The following is a 22479-nucleotide window of genomic DNA, read 5'->3' on the forward strand; positions in this document are numbered from 1 at the left end:
TAACCAAGACCCCAGGTAGGGCTTGAAAGGAGAGTGGATCACTGTGCTTGTACTGCACAGACAGTTTACTTTTGTATAGCATTGCATTTAGCTTAGTATAATGTGTGCTATAATGTCATAATCTTATACCTCTGTACTTTTACCGGTCCTCCGGGGGCTGGCAGGGAGATTCCCAATGCTGTATTGTTTGGTCTCTGGGATTTCTTTTTGCCATCATATGAAGCTTTGGAAACTGTCTGCAGCTACCAGTAGGACATAAGCTGAGTTTTGCAAGTGTTCAAAATGACAGCAGAATCTCACATGGGACTGATAAAGATGTTCTGCATGAGTGATCAGAGTTAAGGTGATACTTGGGGTCAGAAAGCATTACATTCCCCTAATCTAAAAGTACTGGGAGCGGAAGCAAGCTTGCCCTCAGTGTCACATGCAGTTGTGATGCTTCTTAACACCCTCTGAGATTATTTAACAACTTCTCTTCCATTGCAGGAAAACTGAGGGTACTGTAGACGCGTATTTGCCGTATTCCTTTTTCTTGTGAAACATTACAGTTGTGCCTGTTAAGTTCACAATCCTTGCCCTAGCGATTCACTAGCTAATGCTGGGACAGAAAGCAATATCAGATGATGTCTAAAATAGTTTAGAATTGACCCCCTGAAAGTGTCTGCTGCTCTCCATTGCCTTTAAAGGGAGATTAAGTCAGCTGTGTCTCTGTTCTAGATATCAAAACTTAAGTGACAGAACTCCAACCCTGTATTTCAGCTTTGCTCCAGTGGGATATTGGTACCAGAAACACAGTCCTGCTGGTAAACAACCTACTCCTTGTTAGGAACCTCCCTGGAGTAACTACCCATTCAGGCGTTCGAACCTCGGGTGCTCTGAAGAAAATGGGGAGGTCCTTCTCGCAACAGGGGCAAACTGCGTCTAATTAATTTGGCTTTTACCTTGGCTGTCAGAGTAGGAGAGTGCAAACAGATAGTTATGACGCTGCAGTTGGTGCTGAGGAACTTTTAACCTCCTGTAAACTTTTCCATGTGTCAGAGCTCATAGAAACTTGCCTACGATCTGCTAACCTCACAGTTGAATAGCAAGTATTAGCTTGAGGCTGAAGCAGATTATTATAAACAGGGAAGAAGCACTTTTTTTAATAAGTACAAGCACAAATGATGTTCTAATGTCAAGCTTTTGCTATCAAATTGTATTTCAAATTAGCTTATCAGAACAGTTTTCCTTTGAAGGCAAACTGCTGGTCTTGGCCTACGAGCTATGTGAAGTCTGGCTGGCTTTCATGGAATTGGAAGATTGGATGTATCTCAGAGACATCTGTCCTCTGTTGGCTGATACCAGCCATAATGTTTAGACACTTCAGTGAAGGGAGTGACTTGCAAATAGGTGAGGAAATTGCAAACGCTTTATGACTTTGGAAACCAGGTAGAAAAGAAAACATATAAAAGTAGGAAATGCATCTCTCAACAAAACCGACCAACTTGTAAGAAAGGTTGAAGATTTCTGTGGGATTTCACCAGCAGAATTGGTAATCCAGTTACTTACCAGCTGAACATATAGGGAAATGCAAATTAAGCTTTTGCTTCTCGAAGTACTGCTCATTTTAGTTCTCAAAGTTGTTCTGTCTTTTCCATTTTAGATAAACACGAAACTAAATTAAAAGGTGTAATATATTTTCAAGCTATTGAAGAAGTCTATTATGATCATCTAAAGAATGCATATAAGGTAAACTTTCTTATTGTTGTTTTAACTGAGTATTGTATGGCGGTACCCAAAGCACAGTAGCTGCTGTAAAGTCAAAGGGGAGAGCTGACATTATTAAAAAAACATAATTATTATTAGAAGCTGACATTAAACAAACAGAGAACCCTGGAGTGGAAGAAAAGGAAGATGAAGTCAGATCAGTAATTAGCACTGGCTGTTTTTTATACTGATGAAAGCAGAGATAAGAGAGCATCTGCCTGCCAAGTGATGGTCCCACATGGGATTTGCTGTGAGGAATTCCTTAGTCCAGTGGCAAGACCACTGAAATCAGTGGCTTTGGCAAATCAAGGGAATGCTCTAAGCATCTATCACAGGGAGGGAGTTAACTGGTGGCACCCCCTGCCTCTCATCTGTAATTTAAATGAGCTGTGAAGAAGCTGAATATATCCTTGGCACGTGGATTTGTGAAAGCCAAGGACAGAGTGGGGGAGTTACTCGTTTGGGCAGACAGAACAATTTGGAGCCTGGCCCTACTGTGAATAGTCCAGGGGAAATATGTCGTAAAAAGTGTTTATGCTGGATGCAAATGCTTTAAACGTATCTCTGCTTCCAGTGCCGTAATGTAGGATGCAGTGCTACGGCATTTTGCATTTTATCTTTCTCATTAAACCCTATTGTAAATCTCCCTGCAAGCAATTTTATTTCTGTTGCCAATAAATGGCTTTTGATGTCATTCTTTTGCTATCCTTCTTTCTGTTTTATTTTAGAGTCCCAACCCATTGCTCACTTTCAGTGTTAAGACACATGACCGTATATACTATATGGTTGCTCCTTCGCCAGAAGCCATGAGGATATGGATGGATGTCATTGTTACGGGCGCAGAAGGCTACACCCACTTCATGTTATAATAAAAGGGGGCAATAGGGCATAATGCAATAACGTCACATATGAAGTTAGCCATACGTAGTGAGATCTGAAAAGCCAGTGAATACTCTGAAATGTCCTCCTTATGATGTGCACCCGAAACCTCTAAATGAGATGGTTTTACATATGCATTGAAAAGGGGGGCTTGTTACTTGTTTTAGTTGATCTTTATAGGAACAAAAAAGCTAAAGATGTTGAGAGAATTGTAGTGCTCCAAAATGGATAATCGGGCAATCTAAATTACAGCATCTGGAATCAATAGTAATTTTCTACAAATTCTCTTATATGGAGAATATCTTCACAAACTCATACTAAACAGTTTACAAATGTATGTGTTCTCATCAGTATGCAAAAATTCTAGTAATGGAACAAAAAGGTGTAATAAGCATATATTTTAATATGCAGCATTTGACATTTATAGACGATTAGGTGACTTTTTAAAACTTTTAGTCAAGTATTTTATAAAACTATAAACAAAAAAGCAACCCTAAGGTACACACAGTTCTTGCCTTAGTAGTTAAGTATTACAACAGAGCCAAAGAGTTATACAATTCCCCTATCATAACCTTTTCAAACTCTTAGATGTACCTAACTTTCTATAAGGGGATGGTGCCAAAACTCTTCAGGACATTTAAAGAAATTAAAATGTTACAATATTCGGTGTGTTCAAACACTCAGTGACACCAACTGTATGTTTAAAGTTTGCATCTATGGTGCTCAACAAAAAAAGAGAAGGATACCTTTATAAAGATGCATTTTTCCACAAGGATATGACATGGGAACACATGTATTAACTTCCTCATATGAAGGGTTTTTTTCTAATCTTCCCTATTGAATAGAATGAGATGATTCTAGACCCTAGAGCAATTTTATTTTATGTAGCAAGGTCCCAGCATGGTTCTAACCTTACTCTGTGCCAAGTGAATGCTCTGTGGAAACCTCTCAAACATTGGTTCCCTTGAAGCCAGCACCAAAATCTCTATGTATTTAAATTCTTTGGAGCCAAGTTTTTGGCCCCAGAGAGTTTGTGGTTTTTTGTTTTTTTTTTTTTTAATGCATATCCATACACAATAATGCTGTCAAATAGAATAAAAAGGGAGAGGCAAGTTCTAAGAGTTTACGCTAAGCAGTGTATGAATAAAAACCCCTGAAAATTTTAAGTAGCAGAGATTGGGATTCCTAAAACAACAAAAATACTGAGGGTGCAGTGGTCTCCCATTTTAAAATAAGTTCCAAGTCCCTGAGTAATATTGCAAAAACATAAATTATTTAATTGAACTGAACTTCAATAAAGTCTCTTATAATATGACTTTAAAGAGGTTCTGCTTCAGTAGTCAAACTTATGTGCTATGTGGTTTGTGTAACAGAAGAAAGCACATTAGCCTTTTTTCTTGATGAAAAGTTAATGGCTTTTGATGGAACACAAAGTGAAAGCAGAATAGAAGTATGCTGGCAGAATATTTTTATTATACTTTTTAAACCCTGTGTCTGTAATGAACAGGTTGATTTTTTTGTGGTATACACAGGTGATATGGTTGCTCTAGCATGACAAACATCAGTTTTGACTTGAATCCTGAAAGAAGGGGCTGTTCTTGCAAGATAATTGTTATCATCTGTGCAGATCACAGCGTGTAATCTAATGATTTAAAACACTATCAGAAATAAATTGCTTTGGTTTATATAATTATTTTTCCCTGATGTATCTTGATTTTACTTCTAAGTATGGTTATAAAGGTTTTCTAATAATGATTTTTTTGTATCCTGCATGATGCAATGAAGGCATTTCAATAAACATTTTAAAACATACACTTGTTTTAAATATTCACTTCCTGCTTTGTCTTGAGACATTTCTGCTTGTCTTTCAAATAGTCATACACAGTTCTGCAAGCAATTTTGTATTTCTCTAGTAATGCTTGATCTAACCATTCCATGAGTTTCCCTGCGAAAGAACTACAGAAGATAATCTTTCAGATGGCAATGAAAGTAGGAGCATACCCTGTTTTACTGCATATACATAATGTAATACCTTTCTTATTTTTTCATGACCCTGTTTGGAAAATTTATCACAAGCCTTGGATATAGACAAATTTTTTGTTTAGCTGCAAAGCAGAAATTGCTGGAGTTTAAGGGTTTCCCAGTTTTCCCAATATTTGACTTAGACATGAGTCAAATTGCAGGAAGCATTAGCTCATTGTAGAAGCTCATGCAGTTTTATGACTTTTTCACTAAGTTTGCTATCATCATCACAAAGCGTGGTCTGTTTTGCAGTAATGTACATCAGGACAACATAGCAAAGCATGGTGGTAGGCGCCATCTTTTTATGATCAGTCCACAAGCCCTCCAAGCTTACCCCCATGGCAGTCAAGTACCCACTTACCCCGAAGGACATCAGGCAATTGTAAACCACGTAGGCTGTGTCTTAAAAACCTCAGCCTCTGCATCCCTTGACCTACAGCTGCTGACAGGGGCTGGCTGGCACTTGCCTGGGAAAATACCTTTGCAGGCATTGACCTCTCTTAGTGTTGTTTTCCTCCTTTCTCCGTGGCCTGTGCTATAAAAGGTACAGTGCATAAGGATCTTCTGGAAGGAAAACCTTGTTTTTGGCTGCCATGTCTCTGCAAATAAGGCCGAGCAGAGATGGGTAAGGAGGCGTGGGCTGGTCAGAACACCCCGTAGGCTAAGAAAGGTCTGACCCCTCATGGGGCTGGAGGGGTGACCGAGGGAGGGGTAAGACTTTGAAATGTTCTTTCTGGCCATCTGTAAGGGCCGGATAATTATGTGCATTATATTATACATGTATCACAAAGATGCATACTTTGTAACGGTTTATACCTGTATATACACAGGCAACCTGAAGCACGGTGGTTTCCAGGCTGGGCCTTTACCAGCGTTGCCTGGTACTGAGAGGCCATCGAGAAGGGTCCCCGTTCCAGAATACACACGCACCAAGGGAAATGTTCATTAAATGTTTTTATTGACAAAACTTTGGTTTCTACTTCACAAATAGGCATACGGCACTACCGACACCGACCACCGCCACCTCGCAGCCCCGCTGCGCTCCCCCCACCAGCCCTGCCGCCGGCACACCTGACGGCGCGTGCGCGCTCCTCGCCCTCCCCCGCCCGCCGCAGGGAGGCCGTGGGCGCATGCGCGTGGCGCCTGCGCAGCGGGGCGCGTGCAGCGGCCATGGCGGCGGCAGGGGCGCTGCGGGGGCTGGTGCGGGGCGGCGGCGGCGGCCCCCGCCGTCCCTCGGCTGTGGTGCTGTTGCTGTCGCCGTTGAGGGCGGCCCTGGGGCTCCCGGGTAAGGGAAGGGCCCCGGGGCACCTCTGCTGGCGCTCCGGAGCTGCTCTTCCGCCGCCGGCCTGGGAGCCCGAGGGAGAAGGGGGTGCCAGTCAGTCAGTCAGAGGGGAGAGGCTGCGTGTCTGCGGCGGGTGTATATACCGTGTGCAGTGGCCGTGGGGAGGGGTACTTGCTGTCGGCCGTGCGTGGGGCGGGCAGCGGGAGGCGGCGCCCCCTCCTCCCCTTCAGCGCCATGTCCCGATGGTGCACGGCCGGGGCGCCTACCCCGGGCTGGGGGTGTTAAACCCCGCTCCCGTCCGAGGGACGGGGCTGCTGACAGGTCTTCCCTCCCGTGCCGAGCCCGAGGGGGTGGTTGCGCGTGTGCGCACAGGGGAGGGCAGGCACTGCGCCAGCCTGTGCCTGTCTGCGGCGCAGCTGCCTGCGCGCCTGCGGTTAGTTCCCTGTAGGCTCCTCCTGCTGCTGCTGCTGCTGCTGCTTCCTGGGGAACTGGAAGTACGAGGAAGTGGGCCAGTTCACTTGCCTGGGATGTGAAGCATTCCTACCCGTGGGCTTAAGGCACCTGAAAAGCTGGCGTCCACTTTTGAGTGAGGCGATCCTCGTCCCAAACACATAGTCCCCCTTCTTGCTGTTCTAGACTCAGTGATTGTCTGACTTCTTGAGTTTATTCATTACCTTAAATTTGGCAGACAACTGCTCTTCTTGGTGAGGTAATGAACCTCATCTGAGGTAGCTCGGTGTAGAAGTGAGTGAAACTTACTTGCCACTAAGGAGGCACATTTTCTGTCTGCATAGAAACATGAATGCGGTAGTATTTTGCTGATTTTTTTTTTTTTCTTTCTGCATGCTTATAGTGATAGTGTAATCAGAATAGCTGGTTATTGAGTGTGCCATTAGGTGCTCTGAGACTGGGCTAAGTAGCAAGCAGTTCCTGCTGGTGGAACTGGTGGCTTTTTTACTCTGGTAGCATAGATGATTGCACAAAACTAAGTGTGGACAATGTTGAGTCTTTTATCTACCAGAGCTGTGTTAATCTGCTGCTGCTGTTGGCAGTGGGTAGGTCACAGTGCTGGAGCATTCCCAAGGTGGTTCAGAGGATTTCCTTGGCTTTGACATGTAGCACAGGTCTCAATCATGGTTTCTGACATGGTTGTAACAATTATAATTGCACAGTGATTCTGATGTGAAGAGAGTTCTGTAGCATCAGGCAAGAGTCCTGTGGTCTTCCTGCATCTGTAACTTGCTTTTATAAATACTAAGTATCACCTTGCACCCTTCAGAAGTGCTTCCCTGTTCTAAGGTCTTTCATGGAAATCAGGAGGAGAAACTACTGGGTAGCTGCTCAGTTATTGATGTGTTAGTCTAAAGGGAAGTCTGAGACTGTGACTCCAGTGAGTCGTGCTTTTGGATTAGCTGGGGTGGTTGCTTTAGGGTTTTGCATTATTCAGGTTAGGATTGCTGCTGGTGCACATACAGTAACTTGTTAAATGTAGAGTACTAGTTTGTGGAATAGCTCAAATAGCAGTTGTGTCTTGTAGCTGCAGTTTAAACCCTGCCCAGTGTCAAAACAGTTCGAGAGCACCTCCAGAGTGCTGCAGGATGGAAAACCGGTGATTTCAGAGATGGTTATTGGGGCTTAAGGGGGAGAAAAATACTCCCTTTCTCTATCAAGTTTAGCACTTCTTGGTGTATCTTCTCTGTTACTGGCAGGTGAAGAAGTGACTGGCTTACTGATAGAGCAACACATAAACCAAAAGCCATAGCATGGAGTCATCTGAATAAATATACCTTTACTGTGGCAGTTATTCTCCTTTATAAAAATCGATGCATCAGTAGGATAAAGAACTGTCCCATCGTTTCAGGAAAGATTTAATGCTTTTAATCTGTTGTTTAAATGGTATAATTTCTGTTAGAGTGTAGGAAAGTGCTGAATACTAGCCGCATCCTGTATCTCTTATGCATCAACATTTACTCATGCACGTGCAAGTTTAAAAACAAACAAAACCTGCAAAACCCCATGAATGTCATCTCTCTGATATTGAGAAAACAGAGCTCAAAGCTATGGAACAGTTAAACAGTGTGATACTGACATGGCCTGTTTTTGCCGTATTTATCCAGTTGTTATACCACTAGGAAGCCCTGATTATTATTTGGGATTGCACAGTTTTTGTACACTACTACTGACTTACAGTATTGAAGAACCAGTCGTCTTTTAATCTAAGAATTAAGAGTGTCAAAGTCTTAGAAGTCTTGACCAAGCTATCGGTTTAACAAAATATCTTGCTGAGTGGGATAATAGAGTGGATTAAGTCTCCTCTCACTTCCCATCACCCACAACAGCGGTAGAATTGACTGTGAAACTTGGATTAAATACTGTAGCAACTGTTGAGATTCAGCATAGTTATTCATTAGTTAGCATTTCCTTGTTAATCTTTTTTCCTTGTTTGAAACTAACTCAATTTTTTTGATGGTTATTAACGTGAGTAACAGAGTCCAACCTAGTGTTTGCTTTCCAAATGTGTCTGGTTTGTTATCTTGAACGAAAACAAAACAAAGTAATTCTAAGTTTAGGCTGATAGGAAAAAATTTTTGTCATATAATATATTGCAGATCATTTTGACAGAAGTTGCGCTAAACAGTCTTTCATTTTTTAAATATTTGCAAAATATTTAGGTTTGCAAAGTGCTATTTCATTCTGGATAAACATAGAACAATCAGAGTACTGGAATAAGGTAACCTCTCCAGCAAGAATACCCCAAACCATGTAGTGAGGTATCTGTGCCTCTTCTGGAGATGCATAAGAAAATGATAGCTCTGCAGTGGTCAGCTCTGTTTCTTCTTATGGGATGTGTTTAATGTATTGCTCTGTATTTATAGAAGATGTAGCTTTATTTTGTTTTTTACCTGCTGTGCTTCATAGCTGAGAAAAAGAGTAATGTTAAGGTGGCATAGTGTTAAAAAGAGCTTTTTTTGCAGTGTTCCAGGCAGTAACCTTTAGCTTAAGCAGAAATAGCTGTTGATATGATGAAAAAGGCTAGATGTTATTTTTTTCATTTGGTTTTAAATAATGCTAATATTTTATCATGTGGAAAAATTTAGTCACAAGATTATTTCCCAATTCCCACTTTTGAACTTCCCCATTGTATATCTTCTTCGTAGATCTTCTGGATCTGGGAAGTTGATGCAGATGAAGTTTTGACCTTCAGTTTTACCTTTTATTCAAAAATTTGTCACCTCTAGTAATTGTAAACTTAGCATCGCACACAATACTTTAGTCTTAAAATTATATTTTCTGAAAATTAGTCTGGAAAAACAAAAAGGAAAACCACAAAAGTTAAACTAAGCAGATGAAAAATCTTACTTCATGTGAAATGAGTACAGATATTCAAGATTGGTGTGAAACACAAAGACAAATGAAGAATAGGAGATCTTAGCATTTGGCTTCAATCAGCCATTTTGCTAATTGCTGAGTGAACTCCTAATGGCATCTAATGATTTGAGAATGAATTATGATCAGCTTTCCCTACCAGATTGATCAATAATAGTTAGTCATTGAAAAGCATAGGAGATACTTTTTTCTTTTCTCTTGAGCTAAAGTATCCTATTTTCACTCAATATACCTATATTTCCTGAATCTGATTTTATAAAGTATTAGTATTTCTGCTATGGTTATCATCATGATTGTACTAAATAGTTCTTCTTATTAGTTTGCAGGCTGAAATCATCAATCAGGTTTCTTACTCGACCAGATCGACCAAATCTTGCCTATCATAAACTAAAAGGCAGGAATCCAGGGGTTATTTTCCTTCCAGGCTTTAATTCAAATATGAATGGTCAGAAAGCAACTGCCCTTGAAGATTTCTGCAACTCTCTAGGTCATGCCTTCATCAGGTACATTCAGAGTGCCATTCTTGAGAAAATGAAACAAATACCATGGGTTGGGGGAAGAGGTTTTAACAAAAATACGTAAACCTTGGCATTTGTTTTGGAATGCATGCTGTGCTGTACACAAGCTGGGAAGTGTCTGTCTTCCATTTCAAATGTAGGCTTCCTGTCTGTAAAGAGACTGAGGTAAATCAGGAGAATGTATTCTGGAAGTAATTCAGAAAATTCTGTGATAAATTACTGTAGTCTAGCCAATGCTGTGTGTTATATTAAGGCTATAGGCACAAAAATAAAAAAATCCTTAGAAATTTTAGCTTTAGGACCTGAAGTTCTAATTTCTGTAAATTATCACTATAAGTGTGCTTCTTAACTGCCAAAGCTTATGAGGCTATCCAGTGCTTTCTGTGCATTTAGAGGAACATGCATGTGCGTGGTGATATTCTCCTTTGATAGATTAGGTTGAACGCTGAGTTCTGTTAGTCTTTGTAGTTGGGAATAGTTTTTGAAAAAGAGTTTGAACATTTTAAAAATACCTTTAAAACTGAAGTATGTTGCATTTTGGCTGTAAGGGAAATTATTTGTCTGGGAAATATCCTGGTAAATTTGGGTATCGTTATTTCAAATGGTAGGAGAATGCTGCATCACTAAATTGTGCCTGTTGTATTTAAACCTCTTTTCATCTGATTTCTGGTGCTAGTGATACACAGGACCAAGTAAGAAAATGCTCAATGTGACTGAGAGTTTCATTTTGATGGTTACTTTTTCAGATTTGATTATACAGGATGTGGAAATTCAGATGGTAACTTTAAGGAGTGTACAATTGGGAAGTGGAGAAAAGATGTTCTGTCTATACTGGATGAACTTGCAGATGGACCACAGGTTATATTTTATTTTTAAATACAGAATGCTTTTTGTCCTCAAGATAGAACATTAATCAAAAATATAGCATAATAGCTCTGGTCAACAGTAACTTCTATTTAACAGCTTATACCTGCTCGCTTTCAAGCTGAATCATTTGAGAGGTCGTATTTGTAGGACTTTCTTTTGCAAGCAGGCAGATCACAAGATCATGGAAACATGGTTTGGCAGGACCCCCTGAAGGTTGTTTATTAGAGGCTCCTGCTCAGAGCAGGGCTATCATCCCAGGGAGTCTGAGAAAGCCTTGTGGTAGAGATTCCACCTGACAGGGAACAGGGAATCATTCCAGTGCGGCACAGCCCTCTTCATGAAAAGTGTGTCACTGTCCCAGTGCTGATGCATTAATGAAAGGATTTGCCGGAATGTTACCGGTTAGTATACTCTGTATGATAAAATAGCTTAAAAAAATGAGCAGAAGAAGCATTTGACTTTTCCAGTTATTTAGAAATGACTGTGAGAATCTTGAATTCTCCTGAAACCTGGAAATACCTAGCATTGTGGTTAAAACAATTTAGTGTTATGAATAGCTTTTGTTGACCTCTTTCATTGCACTGAGGCTTTACCATGTGCATTTATTTTAAGAAAGAAACAAAGTATGACTGTGATACTGAATTATTTCAACTTTCATTTTGTTTACAGTGTTTCAGTCTCAGACAGCAATAACCAGCCATGCCAAACAAAAAGAATAATAAAATACCAGATCCTGTGGTGCTTACTCAGGCAAAATTTCCACCGGAGGTGACAGCAGTTCTGCCTGGGTAAGGACAGCAGGATTATGCCCAAGGTTTAAGTAGTTAAACAAAATGAAAACTGATGCTTTGTGAAAGAAAAACAAAAAAGGCTGTTTCCCGTAAAATAATGTCTTCTTTCTCTCTTTTAAGATTCTGGTAGGCTCCAGCATGGGCGGATGGCTGATGCTTCATGCTGCAATAGCACGCCCAGATAAAGTAGCTGCTCTGGTTGGAGTAGCTGTAGCAGCAGACCATCTTGTAACAACTTTTAAGAAGCTTCCCATTGAGGTAAATGCTGAGGGTTGGCTTTTGTGCAATCTAAAAAAAAAAAACAAAAGAAATCTATCAAGCGTTTAACAAATACTGTTCAAACTGTGTTATTCCTGCAAGTCTTCTGGTAAGACCTTTTTGTGTTTGTGGTGGAGGTAAACTGAAAATTTACATTAATCTAAAAGTTTGTTACTAGTAGTTTGCTGTGCTTCTAGTGTGAAGGTAGTGTGAACGCTACCTAGAATGTGTTTATATTATTATGGTGGCATATAGGATGTGAAGTCAGATCCCTGCAGTTCAGCAGTCCATTAGATTTCAGTGTTGAATATTTTATATTTGCATTCAAATTGGATCCTCGTGCTTCCAGGGTTGGAGAAGTAGCTGCCAAAGCAACTGAGATGACATTGGATGAGATGAATCTGACACAGATTGTGTGTACAGAGGGGAATTCTTCAGATCAGTGTGTTTGTGAAGACCGTGAGATTTAGGTGGTGGGAAGTCTCTGAGTTGCTTCCTTGATGATGATAATGTCCAGTCCTCAAGAAAGAAAATCAGGTGTTATAGTGTGACAAATAAACATGGGAATAAATAGCTTATACTTTAGAATAATTAAATATTCCCCTGATCTTTTTTTTTGTAAGGCACTGTGTAGTGTCAGTATTGCTACTTAAGACTAAGGTAAGATTCTGGAAATACAGTATTTAGACACAGCTATTGTGACAAAGACTGAGAAGACTGTTCACTGGGAAATTCCTGTTTTCCTAGGTTTCACATTGTTTGAGCTTCAGTGATTGAAGCCAGAAAGACTTACTGCTTATTGTGGCTCTACGTCTTTCTTTCTGGTAGATGCTGTCTGAGAAACTTCATTTCATTGGCGAATCTTAACTAGATTAATTTGCAGGAGAGATGTGCAAAGTAGATTTTGTGACACAGTAGTGGTTTTGTCTTCTCAGATGCTGGAAGGTGAACAGGAATAATGCTAATAAAAATGGACAAAGTGAAATTTTAGACCTGGGGAAATTTTGCTATGCTTCGAACAGAAAGAGAGTGAGGCACTCTAAAGAACTCGTAACAGCTGTCTTGTCTATTTTTTGCACTCTTCTTTTTTTATAGGCACAGAAAGAAATAGAAGAAAAAGGTGAATGGAAGTTCCCGACAAAGTATAATGAGGAAGGGTATTACTCCTTGACATATGACTTTATCAGAGAAGCAGAAAATCACTGTGTGCTAAATAGTCCTATCCCTGTAACGTGTCCCATACGACTCATTCATGGCATGAAGGATGGTGATGTCCCTTGGCAGATCTCTATGCAAGTTGCTGACCGTGTTTTAAGCAAAGATGTGGATGTTATCCTCCGCAAAATTGGCCAACATCGGATGAGTGAGAAGGAGGATATAAAACTTCTTGTGAATACCGTTGATGATTTAATTGACAAGCTGGCAACACTGCCGTGAGCTGCGGAGTGACACACACGTATGGACTCTACACCTGACTCTTCCATGAGTAGCAGAAACCCTGTTGTTAACTAGATGATGCCAGGCCTGTGACTATCACAGTAGGAACTGAGCTTTATCTGCTGTTTCCTTACCTCTGTTTCATAAATACAGATATGTTATTAATGCTGCATTTGCACAGACAGTCCAAAATGTGAAGGAGTGCTGCTGCTGTTTAGAACCTCTCCTTCACCACTTAAACCTTTTTTTGCAAGCTTCCTACACTTTTGTACTGAGATGTTGATTCATTTTTGTTACTGTACAGTAAAACTTTACTTTCCGGTGTCTTTGACACCTTTTCAGTATTGTCCTTTTGCTGTAACATTCTTGTATCTTATGTCTGAAACCACCTGTGCAAGGCAAAATACAGCTCAAGTGTTTACTAAAGTGATTGTAATTAGAAGTAGTGAATAACATGAAGAATAATAAACCGATTTCAGATAAATGATTATATTGTTCTGAAGTACTGTTAAAATTTAAAAGTGGAAGGCACACCCTGATGGTGTGCTTGGGGTACTACATAAGGAAGAAGTTAACTTGTAAGAACGCAGGGCTTCAAAGTGCAGATGGAGCTCTCTTACCTGTTCCCATCAGTAGGGTTTACGTCCTCTTCTCCAGGCTGCCTTTTTGCAATAGTTAATTTATGGTTCTGTTATTAAGGGAACAATATATAATCTTGGTGTAAACTGAAACTGGATCAATACAGTGATTATTTTATAGTAACCTCTTCAAAGTGGGGAGTACAGGACCATAGAGCATCAGCGGCTCTTTTCTGTGACTTGAGAACTGGATTATTAGGAATAGTGTCTTGCAGAGTTAGGAATTTGAGGTACATGATTGCAAGCCTGAAAACTTGTAACTGAAACTTGGTAGTTGGATAATTCTTGTAATGTAAATCTGTAGAATTTAGTAGTAAGTGGATTTAATTGCAAATATGACTATTACCTGGGGTATTTTGGCCAAAAATACAGTGCCATTTTGAGAGAGAGGAACTTAGGTGAGAGGCTGGAAGTAGTTCAGGCTGGCTGTACTATGAAACATCAGTCAAAAGTATATAGTTGTTTCTGGCTTTACTATTTTAAGTAGTAAATGGCATCACTGTTGCTGCCTTAAAAGATTAAAGCTCCTGGGAGTAAGGTATTTCTAGAGGGTTTGTTGTTTTCAGTGTTAGGATTGTCAGTTGAAGTACATTGTATAGAGGTTTGCCAAGGTAGTGGTTTATAATTTAAAAAGAAACCAAACATCTAAAACAAAAACCCAAACCCAACAACAAAACAAAGAAGCCCTAAATTTCAGATGCATTCCTGTGAAGTAGAGTTTTATTTAGGCTTCAATATTGCAAAAAACAAGAAGCTGTGATGTAAAAAAATTTTAATTCTGACATGAGAGTAAAAAAGGTGGCTCTAGTTTAGATGCAAACCTTCTGATTCCAGTGTACTAATTCAATTAATCTAGCTCAGGATACTTGTTTGAGGAATTACAGCATTCCATGAAATTTTGTTTCCAAGTATTTCTGAAGGGAGTAGACTTCTTTTCTTTCTGTATGACTATGCAATTCACTACTTTCTTAAGCTTTAAAACTTCTTGAATATGTATTTTACTTTTGAGAAAAATTAATTTGGATAACTTATGCAAATTGCTCAACCACTTCCATTTCTGAAGGTTGAGCTGTGTTCGTATTTATGTATTGTTAAACAGTTGTCCTCTTTATATGTATTCATGTGACTTGCATCTAATAAAACCTGAAAAATCGATTTTGAGAGTTTTAAGGACAGTCAAATCAAAACGAAGTTACTTCAAAACTTTCTGCTCTTAGATTACCTATGATAATTTTTTTAATCCACTTTTGTCACATCTCTTAGATTGCTTTGGCTCTTAATGGAAGAAGTTGAAAAGAGTGGACTGCAGTGATTCTGAAGTAAATAATATTAATTAAGGCCCAAAGTTACCAGTTGTGATAGATTTACTTGTTCACACGTATTAAAGTTATATCAGTAACTGCAAAGTTTCAAGCTATTTTTTTAAATTTGAAGTTAGACCTATAGACATTCAATTGAACTTCAGTACTCCAGGCAGGGGAAAGTCTGCATAAACTGTAGCTGTGTATTTCTCATGGAAGAATTGCACCGTATTAATTCAAAGCCTCACCTTAGCTTTTATTAAATAATCGGTACTTCATGGGTAAAGTCTTTTTGTTACAATGCCTTAGAGCAAGCTGAAAACAAATGTGCAGGGGAGTAGCTGTGTAGTAGTTTTCAGGTGCTTGGTGGTGTTTTTTTGTTGTTCCCCCCTCCGCTTTTATTCTGCTGTGATAACATTAAGTGGGAGAAGGGCAGAATAAAAGGGTTGACACAATTGTTGAGGATAAGAACCTGCAGCATTGGTACCTCAAAACAGCAGCATTACTGAAACTTACTCCTAGGGAGGTTGGGGTTTTTCTGTGTGCCTCTTGGTCTGTAGTTCCCTCTGTTTTCTTCTCTCCTTGCTAAATGGATATTAGTGGTAGCATTTACATTACAGGTACAGCCAAAATTTGCTATGTACAGTGTAAATGAAAAGGCAGAGGTGCTACTTTCTTCATAGAGACGGTATTCCAGAAAATCAGTGAATGCTAGTACCCTTCTCTCTGTGTTCGCTTACCATTTTATAAATTCAGTCTGTATTCCTTAAATATGAAGAGGTGGCTCTGAGCTGGGCCTTACTCAGACAGACTTTCTCCTCTAACTTTGCCACGATAGTTCCTTTGGTATTTGTCTTTGCAACTGTAGCATTTTCCTTGTGTTCACACTGGAAATTACCAGCATGTTGGTTACTGTCAACTTGGAATGTTCAAATGCCTGAGATGAGGGATAGGTGATAACCAGGGAGATTTACAGCCTACCTGTGACTAGCTCTTGTCCTATAAGGAGGCTTTGACAGTCTTGAATAATGTAATTTTCACATATGATGGTGCCATTCTGATTCGGTACTGTGGTTTGTCCCCTGAGTTAATGCCAGTGGCACCTCTTTCATCTTTACCATTAGATGCCTACATAGTGAATTATTTTCAATATTAGCCATGTTTAAAAACAGGTGTTTCTTTCCTCTGTAGAAATACTGTATTAAACTAGGGTATTGCACTTGGCAAGCTCTGCATGCTACAAATTTTTAAAATTCTTTGCAATGAATTATGTTCTGTTTTTTTCTTTTTTATGGAATTCTAATTTGTTGCAGACTACAAAGTATGCTTCATGAATATATAACATATTTCTTCAATGGTAAGCTTGATTCACACAAAATGATCAGTGTCTTATGCTTTCAAATTTACCAACTCTATCTTGTGCTGCCTGCGGGGGTTGGTTTTCTCTGAATAACTTCATCTACACTTAATTACTTTCAGTAGCAGTCTTAGCTGAAGTTGTTAGTGTTCTCATTGTCTTTCACTTTTGGCAGGTCTGAAACTGACTTCTGGGCTCATCTGTCAGCGAATGTAGTATGGACGTGTTGGGGCTGACACTGCTGTCTCAAGTGCAAGGAAGCTCTGGATGCTAACCAAACAACTCAGCTGCTTGTGTTGTTGATTTTGATCAAATGACACTAGTTGAACAAGCACCTCGAGGTATTTGTCTTACACATAATGCTTAAACTGCCTAACATTGACTCCTGTTGAGGAGTTAGTTATAGTCATTCAAGTTTCATGAGTAAATAACAAAAAGCTTTTATAGCTAGACGGGAAGCTTGATTAGCATATAATACCAAAGCAGCAGGTAATACTTTTCATTAAAAAGAAACAAAAGCATTACCAGCTGACCTCAACTGTCCCTGGTCCTTACCAACGTTTTCGTTTCAGATCTGTTGCAATATCAAACTACTTGAGACTTAACTTGTGAAACAAACTCTTCAGCCTTCTAAAAATGAAGAAAATGGCAAGGTGCGCTTTTTCGTGTTTGGGATTAAACTCTGCAATAGACCAGTACGTGTTGAAAGAGTCTCTAAAGTTTATCCAACTTGTTTCCTAATAAGCAAGTGCTCTTATTCTGTGTATATTGAGCTGTACTTGCGCAGTTTTATATGCAAGTATTTTTATCTTGTCGAGTATTCTTGTTCTGTCTCTTCTGTTGTTTGGCTCTGTATTACACACTTCAGCTGGTTTTAGGTTTTGGTTTTTTTGAGTTAAATGGTATTGTTTCATGTAGTTTCAGTTTAGCTAACTTATTTTCTCTTGCATCAACACTATATGCAAACAAAGCAGTGTTCACAACAAATCCTAGCTGGATAGGCCTTAGAAGAACTGCCTCCTGCTGTTTCATTTTCATGTTAATTTTGATTATGTGCTCTCTTGGACACACTGTTATTCAATGGGGCTAGCAGATTTATGGTACCATACTTTTCACATCAAATTAGAACGTGCTTAGAGAGAAGCTTTCAACCAGCTATGTGTCTGCAGCTGCTTAAATGGTTTCAGTGCCTAGTCGTACTGCAGTGCAGAGTTAAACAGTTTCTGAACTAGTGCTGTGGTCGGAGTTGCTATGCTAGGTCTGTGCTTGTCCTGTTTCCTTGGCCCCTATCCCTTCCTCTGGGGGAGGACCCAAAAAGTGTGAGGGAAAGTCATGTCCTGGGGGATAATGAGATTTTAACTTCCTTGTTTTAAAGTTATTCAGTTGTGCTGTTATAGAGAGGCCTACCTTACCCTCTCCAATTTTTTTTGTTTTAAAAAGCACTAAAAATTATGTTAAAGATAAAGGCTTCCCTGGAAATAGAAGAGGATTATGTGTTTCACCTGTCTCCAAGTTCAGCAATCTCTGCTTTGAGCTGATGTACAAATTCAGTCAGATGTGTGAGAAAGTAGAATTTCACTAAAGCTTGGTGAAAATTCAACAGCTGTGTAAGGAATGCGTAGAGAAATACCAAAAATCAGTGCACACTCTCGCTCTTCTGCCCTTGTTCTCAAGCCCAGCAGGGAGAAGAAAGGCAGAGGGAACTCAGCTATTCTGGTTAACAGCAGGCAGCTTGCTACTTACTTGGTTTTAATGCCACTGTGCATGTTACTTTTCTCCTGGTAGATGTTTTCTAGGGGAAGAGATTACTGTAACGGTTGGAAAGAAGAGGCAAAGATAAAGGACAAAAATACACCACTCACAGATTTACTGCTCATAGGTCAGTTTTTATAGCTCAGATTTACTTTGTGAGTGTAGGACCTCATCTCTCTTTTATATGTACTTGCCTAGAACAGAAGAACGTTAGTTACAGCCTTGGCTATGTTATGCATAAATCCAAATTATAGGACCATTGCAGTCTAGTTGCAGGCTTGACCTTGTATTTCTCTTTCAAGTCCTGCATATGTATGTTATATGGTCCAATGCCTCTATTCCATTAAAGAGAAATGGGTGTCTTCCTTATGACACAGTAATTGTAGCTTGCGGTCTGCTCACAGGTGAGGAATAGACATGTTCTCAGCCGGCTACAGTGCCTTGATTTCTGTTTGGGAAGGAGCTTCAGCTAGCTCTGCATTTATATTTGGAATGAAAAGCAAATGACAGCTGCTACAACTTGCAGTCACTTGGTTCTGAAACTAAAATACCAATTTAAAATGTTTTTAGGCTAGCACGTGAAAGGTTGTGTTCTTTTTGGGCCTTCTGACCTGCACCATGTTGTCTGCTTGCCTCCCACGTGGCAACGTGAGAAGGTCACTGCTGCCTGTCGGTGGAAGCAGGTGCTCATATCTGTGGCAAAGGTATGCTGAACAGTAGCACACTTAGAGGTTGGGGTGATGTAAATGGCCTGCCTGGACTTTGGCCCTTGAAAAGCAGTCCCTGAAGGACATGGGCTGCCTGGGGTCAGGTCTGGGCCTTACGAGAATCCTTTACTTTGCTTCCATATTGAATATGGTTTGCAGGCAGAAAGTGTGCTAGTCCTTGGGTCAGTAACTTCAAAAAGCCCCTGACAGCAAAGCTAAATCCCTAATCATAAGAAGCAGCATTTATTTAGTTAGGGGTTTTGATATCTTTTGTTTGTAAATCTTGCTGTCTCTTTTGACCTGTGGTTCAGTGAAATAACGATGTTACTTCTTTCCTGTTCTTCTGGTAAGTGTGTACTGCAATATGTAATTCCCAAACCAAGGTAGGTCTCAGAAGGTATTGTTTTTGTTGAGGACAGATTAAAAATTGATAGGATGAAACGTGTTGGTTTTCTTTCAAGGAGCCTGTCTATCCAGCACAAGACTTTAAAGATCTGGAGAATTAAAATGCACGATTTACCTCCAAGGTCATCTAGAGTATTGGGAATGCTGGCAATTATGTCCACAGGATTTGGTTTCCAGTCGTAATAAGTAACTGTTCCTGCTGGCAAGCTGCCTAGAAGGTGGCCAATGACTTAGAACCCCCAGAAACACTTCTGGTCATGGCGGCCTTAAGAGCTGCCGTGTTCTGCAGACCAGAGTGTCCAGCGCATTCTGTTCTGTCCCACAAATAGGAAGGTCCCTCCTTCCTCAATTACTTCACTTTTAATCCCAAGTCTGAGGTGTTCACACTGCACTTGCTTGGGGCTTAACATCTTCAGAGCTGGCAAAGAAACCCTTTTGCAGGTGAAAGAAAAGATACTTGCTCAAGTTAGCACTTTTGGTCTTTGAGGGTCTCTAGATTTTAGATCTCAAATTAATGGGGAAGTTAAAATTTTCAAAATTAATGTTGTCCCATGGTTCTGATATCTCTGCTACCTGGTTTGCACAGTTAAAAAGATGGAAATATTCCAGTAACTTCTTTTTTCCCCCCAGTCTGATTAGTTCTCTTGTGTAGAACATCTCCAGGTATCTTATGACAAAGCAAGGCCATGAATAAAACCAAGGGTCTGCAGAGCACTTGTCTGGCCTTGCAGCTCCCTGAAAAAGGTCCTGTACTTGCACTGAGCTTGTATTGAGCTTAGCATCCCTTCTGCAACTCTAGGAAATTAGACATCGCATCATAGGCATGTATGCGGGCAGCATCTTTCAGCAGCCCTTCAGAAGTTTCCTTGTGAAGGGAGGTGCTGTAAACTGTTTTACAGCTTTGGAAAATTTCCTGATTTTTTTTTTTTAAACTTAGTTATGAAAGGTCTATTATTGCACAGTGGCAGACCTGGGAAATGGAGCCTGGACTTCCCAGTTATTCTAATTGCTAGGTAGCTTTGTCTGATGAGAATCAACCCAGCATACTTTGGAAGATAGTGTTTTGGGATGGCTGAAATACCAGCCTCTTTCTAAGGAGCGAATTGCCAAACAGCAACTCTAACAAAGGCTAAGGGTTGCTCTGTAGCAGGACAAGTTTTACTTTTCCCTCTGTGTTCCACTTGGAAGACATCAAAAGCTATCGAGTTACCCTGGATCTAAAAACGGGTAGTGAGCTAATTAATGTCGGTTTCGTTGTTGTTGGTAGCATTTTTTTATAGATGTACAAAGATTTTTAAATTTATAGTGTAATATTGTGATTACCTGAAAGCATAAGATGAGCCATAGCGCTTACAGGCATGAAATCTTATGTCAAGTATTCAAGCTTCACCTGTATTTTTAGTCATAATTTCTAATCTTGTGTTACCAAGAAAAATAAGAGGACAGAACCCATTGGAAGCAGTGGGTGAAGTGTTCTAATGGCAGTACCTTTGGTACTGAAAACGTGCCTGGTTCTTCCACATCACATTTCTAGCCATCAGGCTTTAGTGTGCCTCTGTCCAGCAGAAGGAACTTGAGTTCCTTCAGTTCTTCTTTGCTTTGTAGCCACCTGTGCTTGTCATTTCTTAACTTCTGGTTTTGGGGAGCTAAACAGCTAATCCTTCTGAAGTGATTACTGTAAAGGCTCTAATTTTCAATCCTCTGACTACTGAATTGACTATTTGAGTTTACTTCATTCCTTCACCTCATTTTCTGGAGAGGGATTGTCAGAACTGGATATGATATTCCCATTGCTGTTGCACCTCCCACGTTTTATTTAGCCAAGTCCTTCGGTCACGGTGCCTTATGCAGCATCTGTGCCCACCTGCTCATCTTCCATCACTGTCTGCATTTTTTTTTTTTACCATCTACTTTTTCATAGGACAGAGTGCTGTGTTCTGAAAAGCACCTCTCTGATGACGGCTAAACTTTGGCTGCAATGACACATTTTTGCCTGCTTTCACGTAGACTGCTTTCAAGGAGTTCTCTTTATCTTTGATGTTTACTCATCACAGCTTGCATGAGCGGGAATGTTCTTAGGAGTCTGGCCTTTTTTGTGACTTCTAATAATACATTACATTAAATAGTTTAGGCCTGGGAACACATTCTTGTACAAACTGAATGAAAATATACACAATCATTAATGATTTTGCAGATACAGTCATATTATATGACCTACTAGTTAGCCAGCTTTAATCTCTTTCATGTGTCCTGTTGTTTTGGAATCAGGTTAGTTCCCTAATGAACGTGTCACACAGTAGCCCACTCAAATGTATTACAGAGCTTTTAGTAAATTGCATCAACACTGTTGCTTTAAAAGAAATAAAATTCACTCCATTGTTTTCCCAGGATTGATGGCACAGAAGCAGGCTTATGATTTGATTGCTCATACTTTGGAAATATTGGTGGGGGGCTGGCATTTTTCCAATCCTCTGCAGCTTTCCTGGTTTTCAAAGCCTTATTAAAAATTTATATTGACGGACAAGCTTGCTTTTCAGCTTTCACAGTATGGAACAGTCCCTCGAGAACAGGTTGCACAGCCAACATCTGTGAAGGGGGAGACCTCTGCTCTGCAGCTTAGGAGAGTTAGATTACCCATCCCTGCCCTCAAGTTAGGAAACGGGGTCAAAGGCTGATGCAAAGGTAGGTGGCTTTCATGAAGTCTCACTGCCAGTGAGCGCTGAACACCCTGGTGTGACCAGAAGCAGCCAAGCATCCTAGGTAGCTCCCTTCTAAACAGAAGAATGCAAAAAGATCTGAAAGTGCAAAATAAAGCTTCTTATCCTTTGTGGGACTGGCCAAAGAGTGAAAGGCCTGGCCCTTAACTGTTCCTTGAATGGAAAGGATGTCAAATTCATGTACTGCCTTTTACTGTGGCAGCTGCAGTTTACTCTTGCTCTGATCTCCAGGCTTGGTTTGCAGTCTTAGTTCCTGTGCATTTGCTGTGCCTTCAACAGTGTGTCCGCTGGGACGGAAAGTGCTCAAGTGGTGGCTCTGTCACGTAGCATACTCCGAGTTACGTAATCAAATATTTCGTAGCGTTTTGAAGCTAGCAGTGCAGAGAAGAGAAAGCACTAAATGAAATGCCTGTGG

At 40.2% G+C, this 22479-nt stretch overlaps 2 protein-coding genes across 5 annotated transcripts in view; both read left to right on the forward strand.

Annotated features, from left to right (window-relative positions):
* The window catches only part of PHLDB2 (pleckstrin homology like domain family B member 2), a 128370-nt gene extending 123933 nt beyond the window's left edge, over positions 1-4437 (forward strand). For all 4 annotated transcript variants that reach the window (XM_064468349.1, XM_064468348.1, XM_064468341.1 and 1 more), the window contains 2 exons: positions 1643-1728; positions 2475-4437. In XM_064468349.1, the coding sequence (XP_064324419.1) occupies positions 1643-1728; positions 2475-2615 (227 nt within the window). In that variant the 3' untranslated portion in view covers positions 2616-4437. The remainder of the gene's footprint in view (positions 1-1642; positions 1729-2474) is intronic.
* A 1334-nt stretch (positions 4438-5771) lies between these two features.
* On the forward strand, positions 5772-13674 carry ABHD10 (abhydrolase domain containing 10, depalmitoylase). Its single transcript, XM_064468382.1, has 5 exons — positions 5772-5932; positions 9636-9819; positions 10581-10692; positions 11613-11750; positions 12846-13674. The coding sequence occupies exons 1-5, from the start codon at positions 5818-5820 to the stop codon at positions 13185-13187; spliced, it is 891 nt and encodes a 296-aa protein (XP_064324452.1). The 5' UTR covers positions 5772-5817; the 3' UTR covers positions 13188-13674.
* Positions 13675-22479: the final 8805 nt, after the last annotated feature.

Source organism: Phalacrocorax carbo, chromosome 1 (genome assembly GCF_963921805.1).
Source record: "Phalacrocorax carbo chromosome 1, bPhaCar2.1, whole genome shotgun sequence".
Lineage (NCBI taxonomy): Eukaryota > Metazoa > Chordata > Aves > Suliformes > Phalacrocoracidae > Phalacrocorax > Phalacrocorax carbo.

Coding starts and splice junctions, on each gene's coding strand:
- ABHD10 (XM_064468382.1), top strand. CDS start 5,818: ATGGCGGCGGCAGGGGCGCTGCGGGGGCTGGTGCGGGGCGGCGGCGGC. Junction 9,820..10,580: donor CTAGGTCATGCCTTCATCAG/GTACATTCAGAG, acceptor TTACTTTTTCAG/ATTTGATTATACAGGATGTG. Junction 10,693..11,612: donor AACTTGCAGATGGACCACAG/GTTATATTTTAT, acceptor CTCTCTTTTAAG/ATTCTGGTAGGCTCCAGCAT.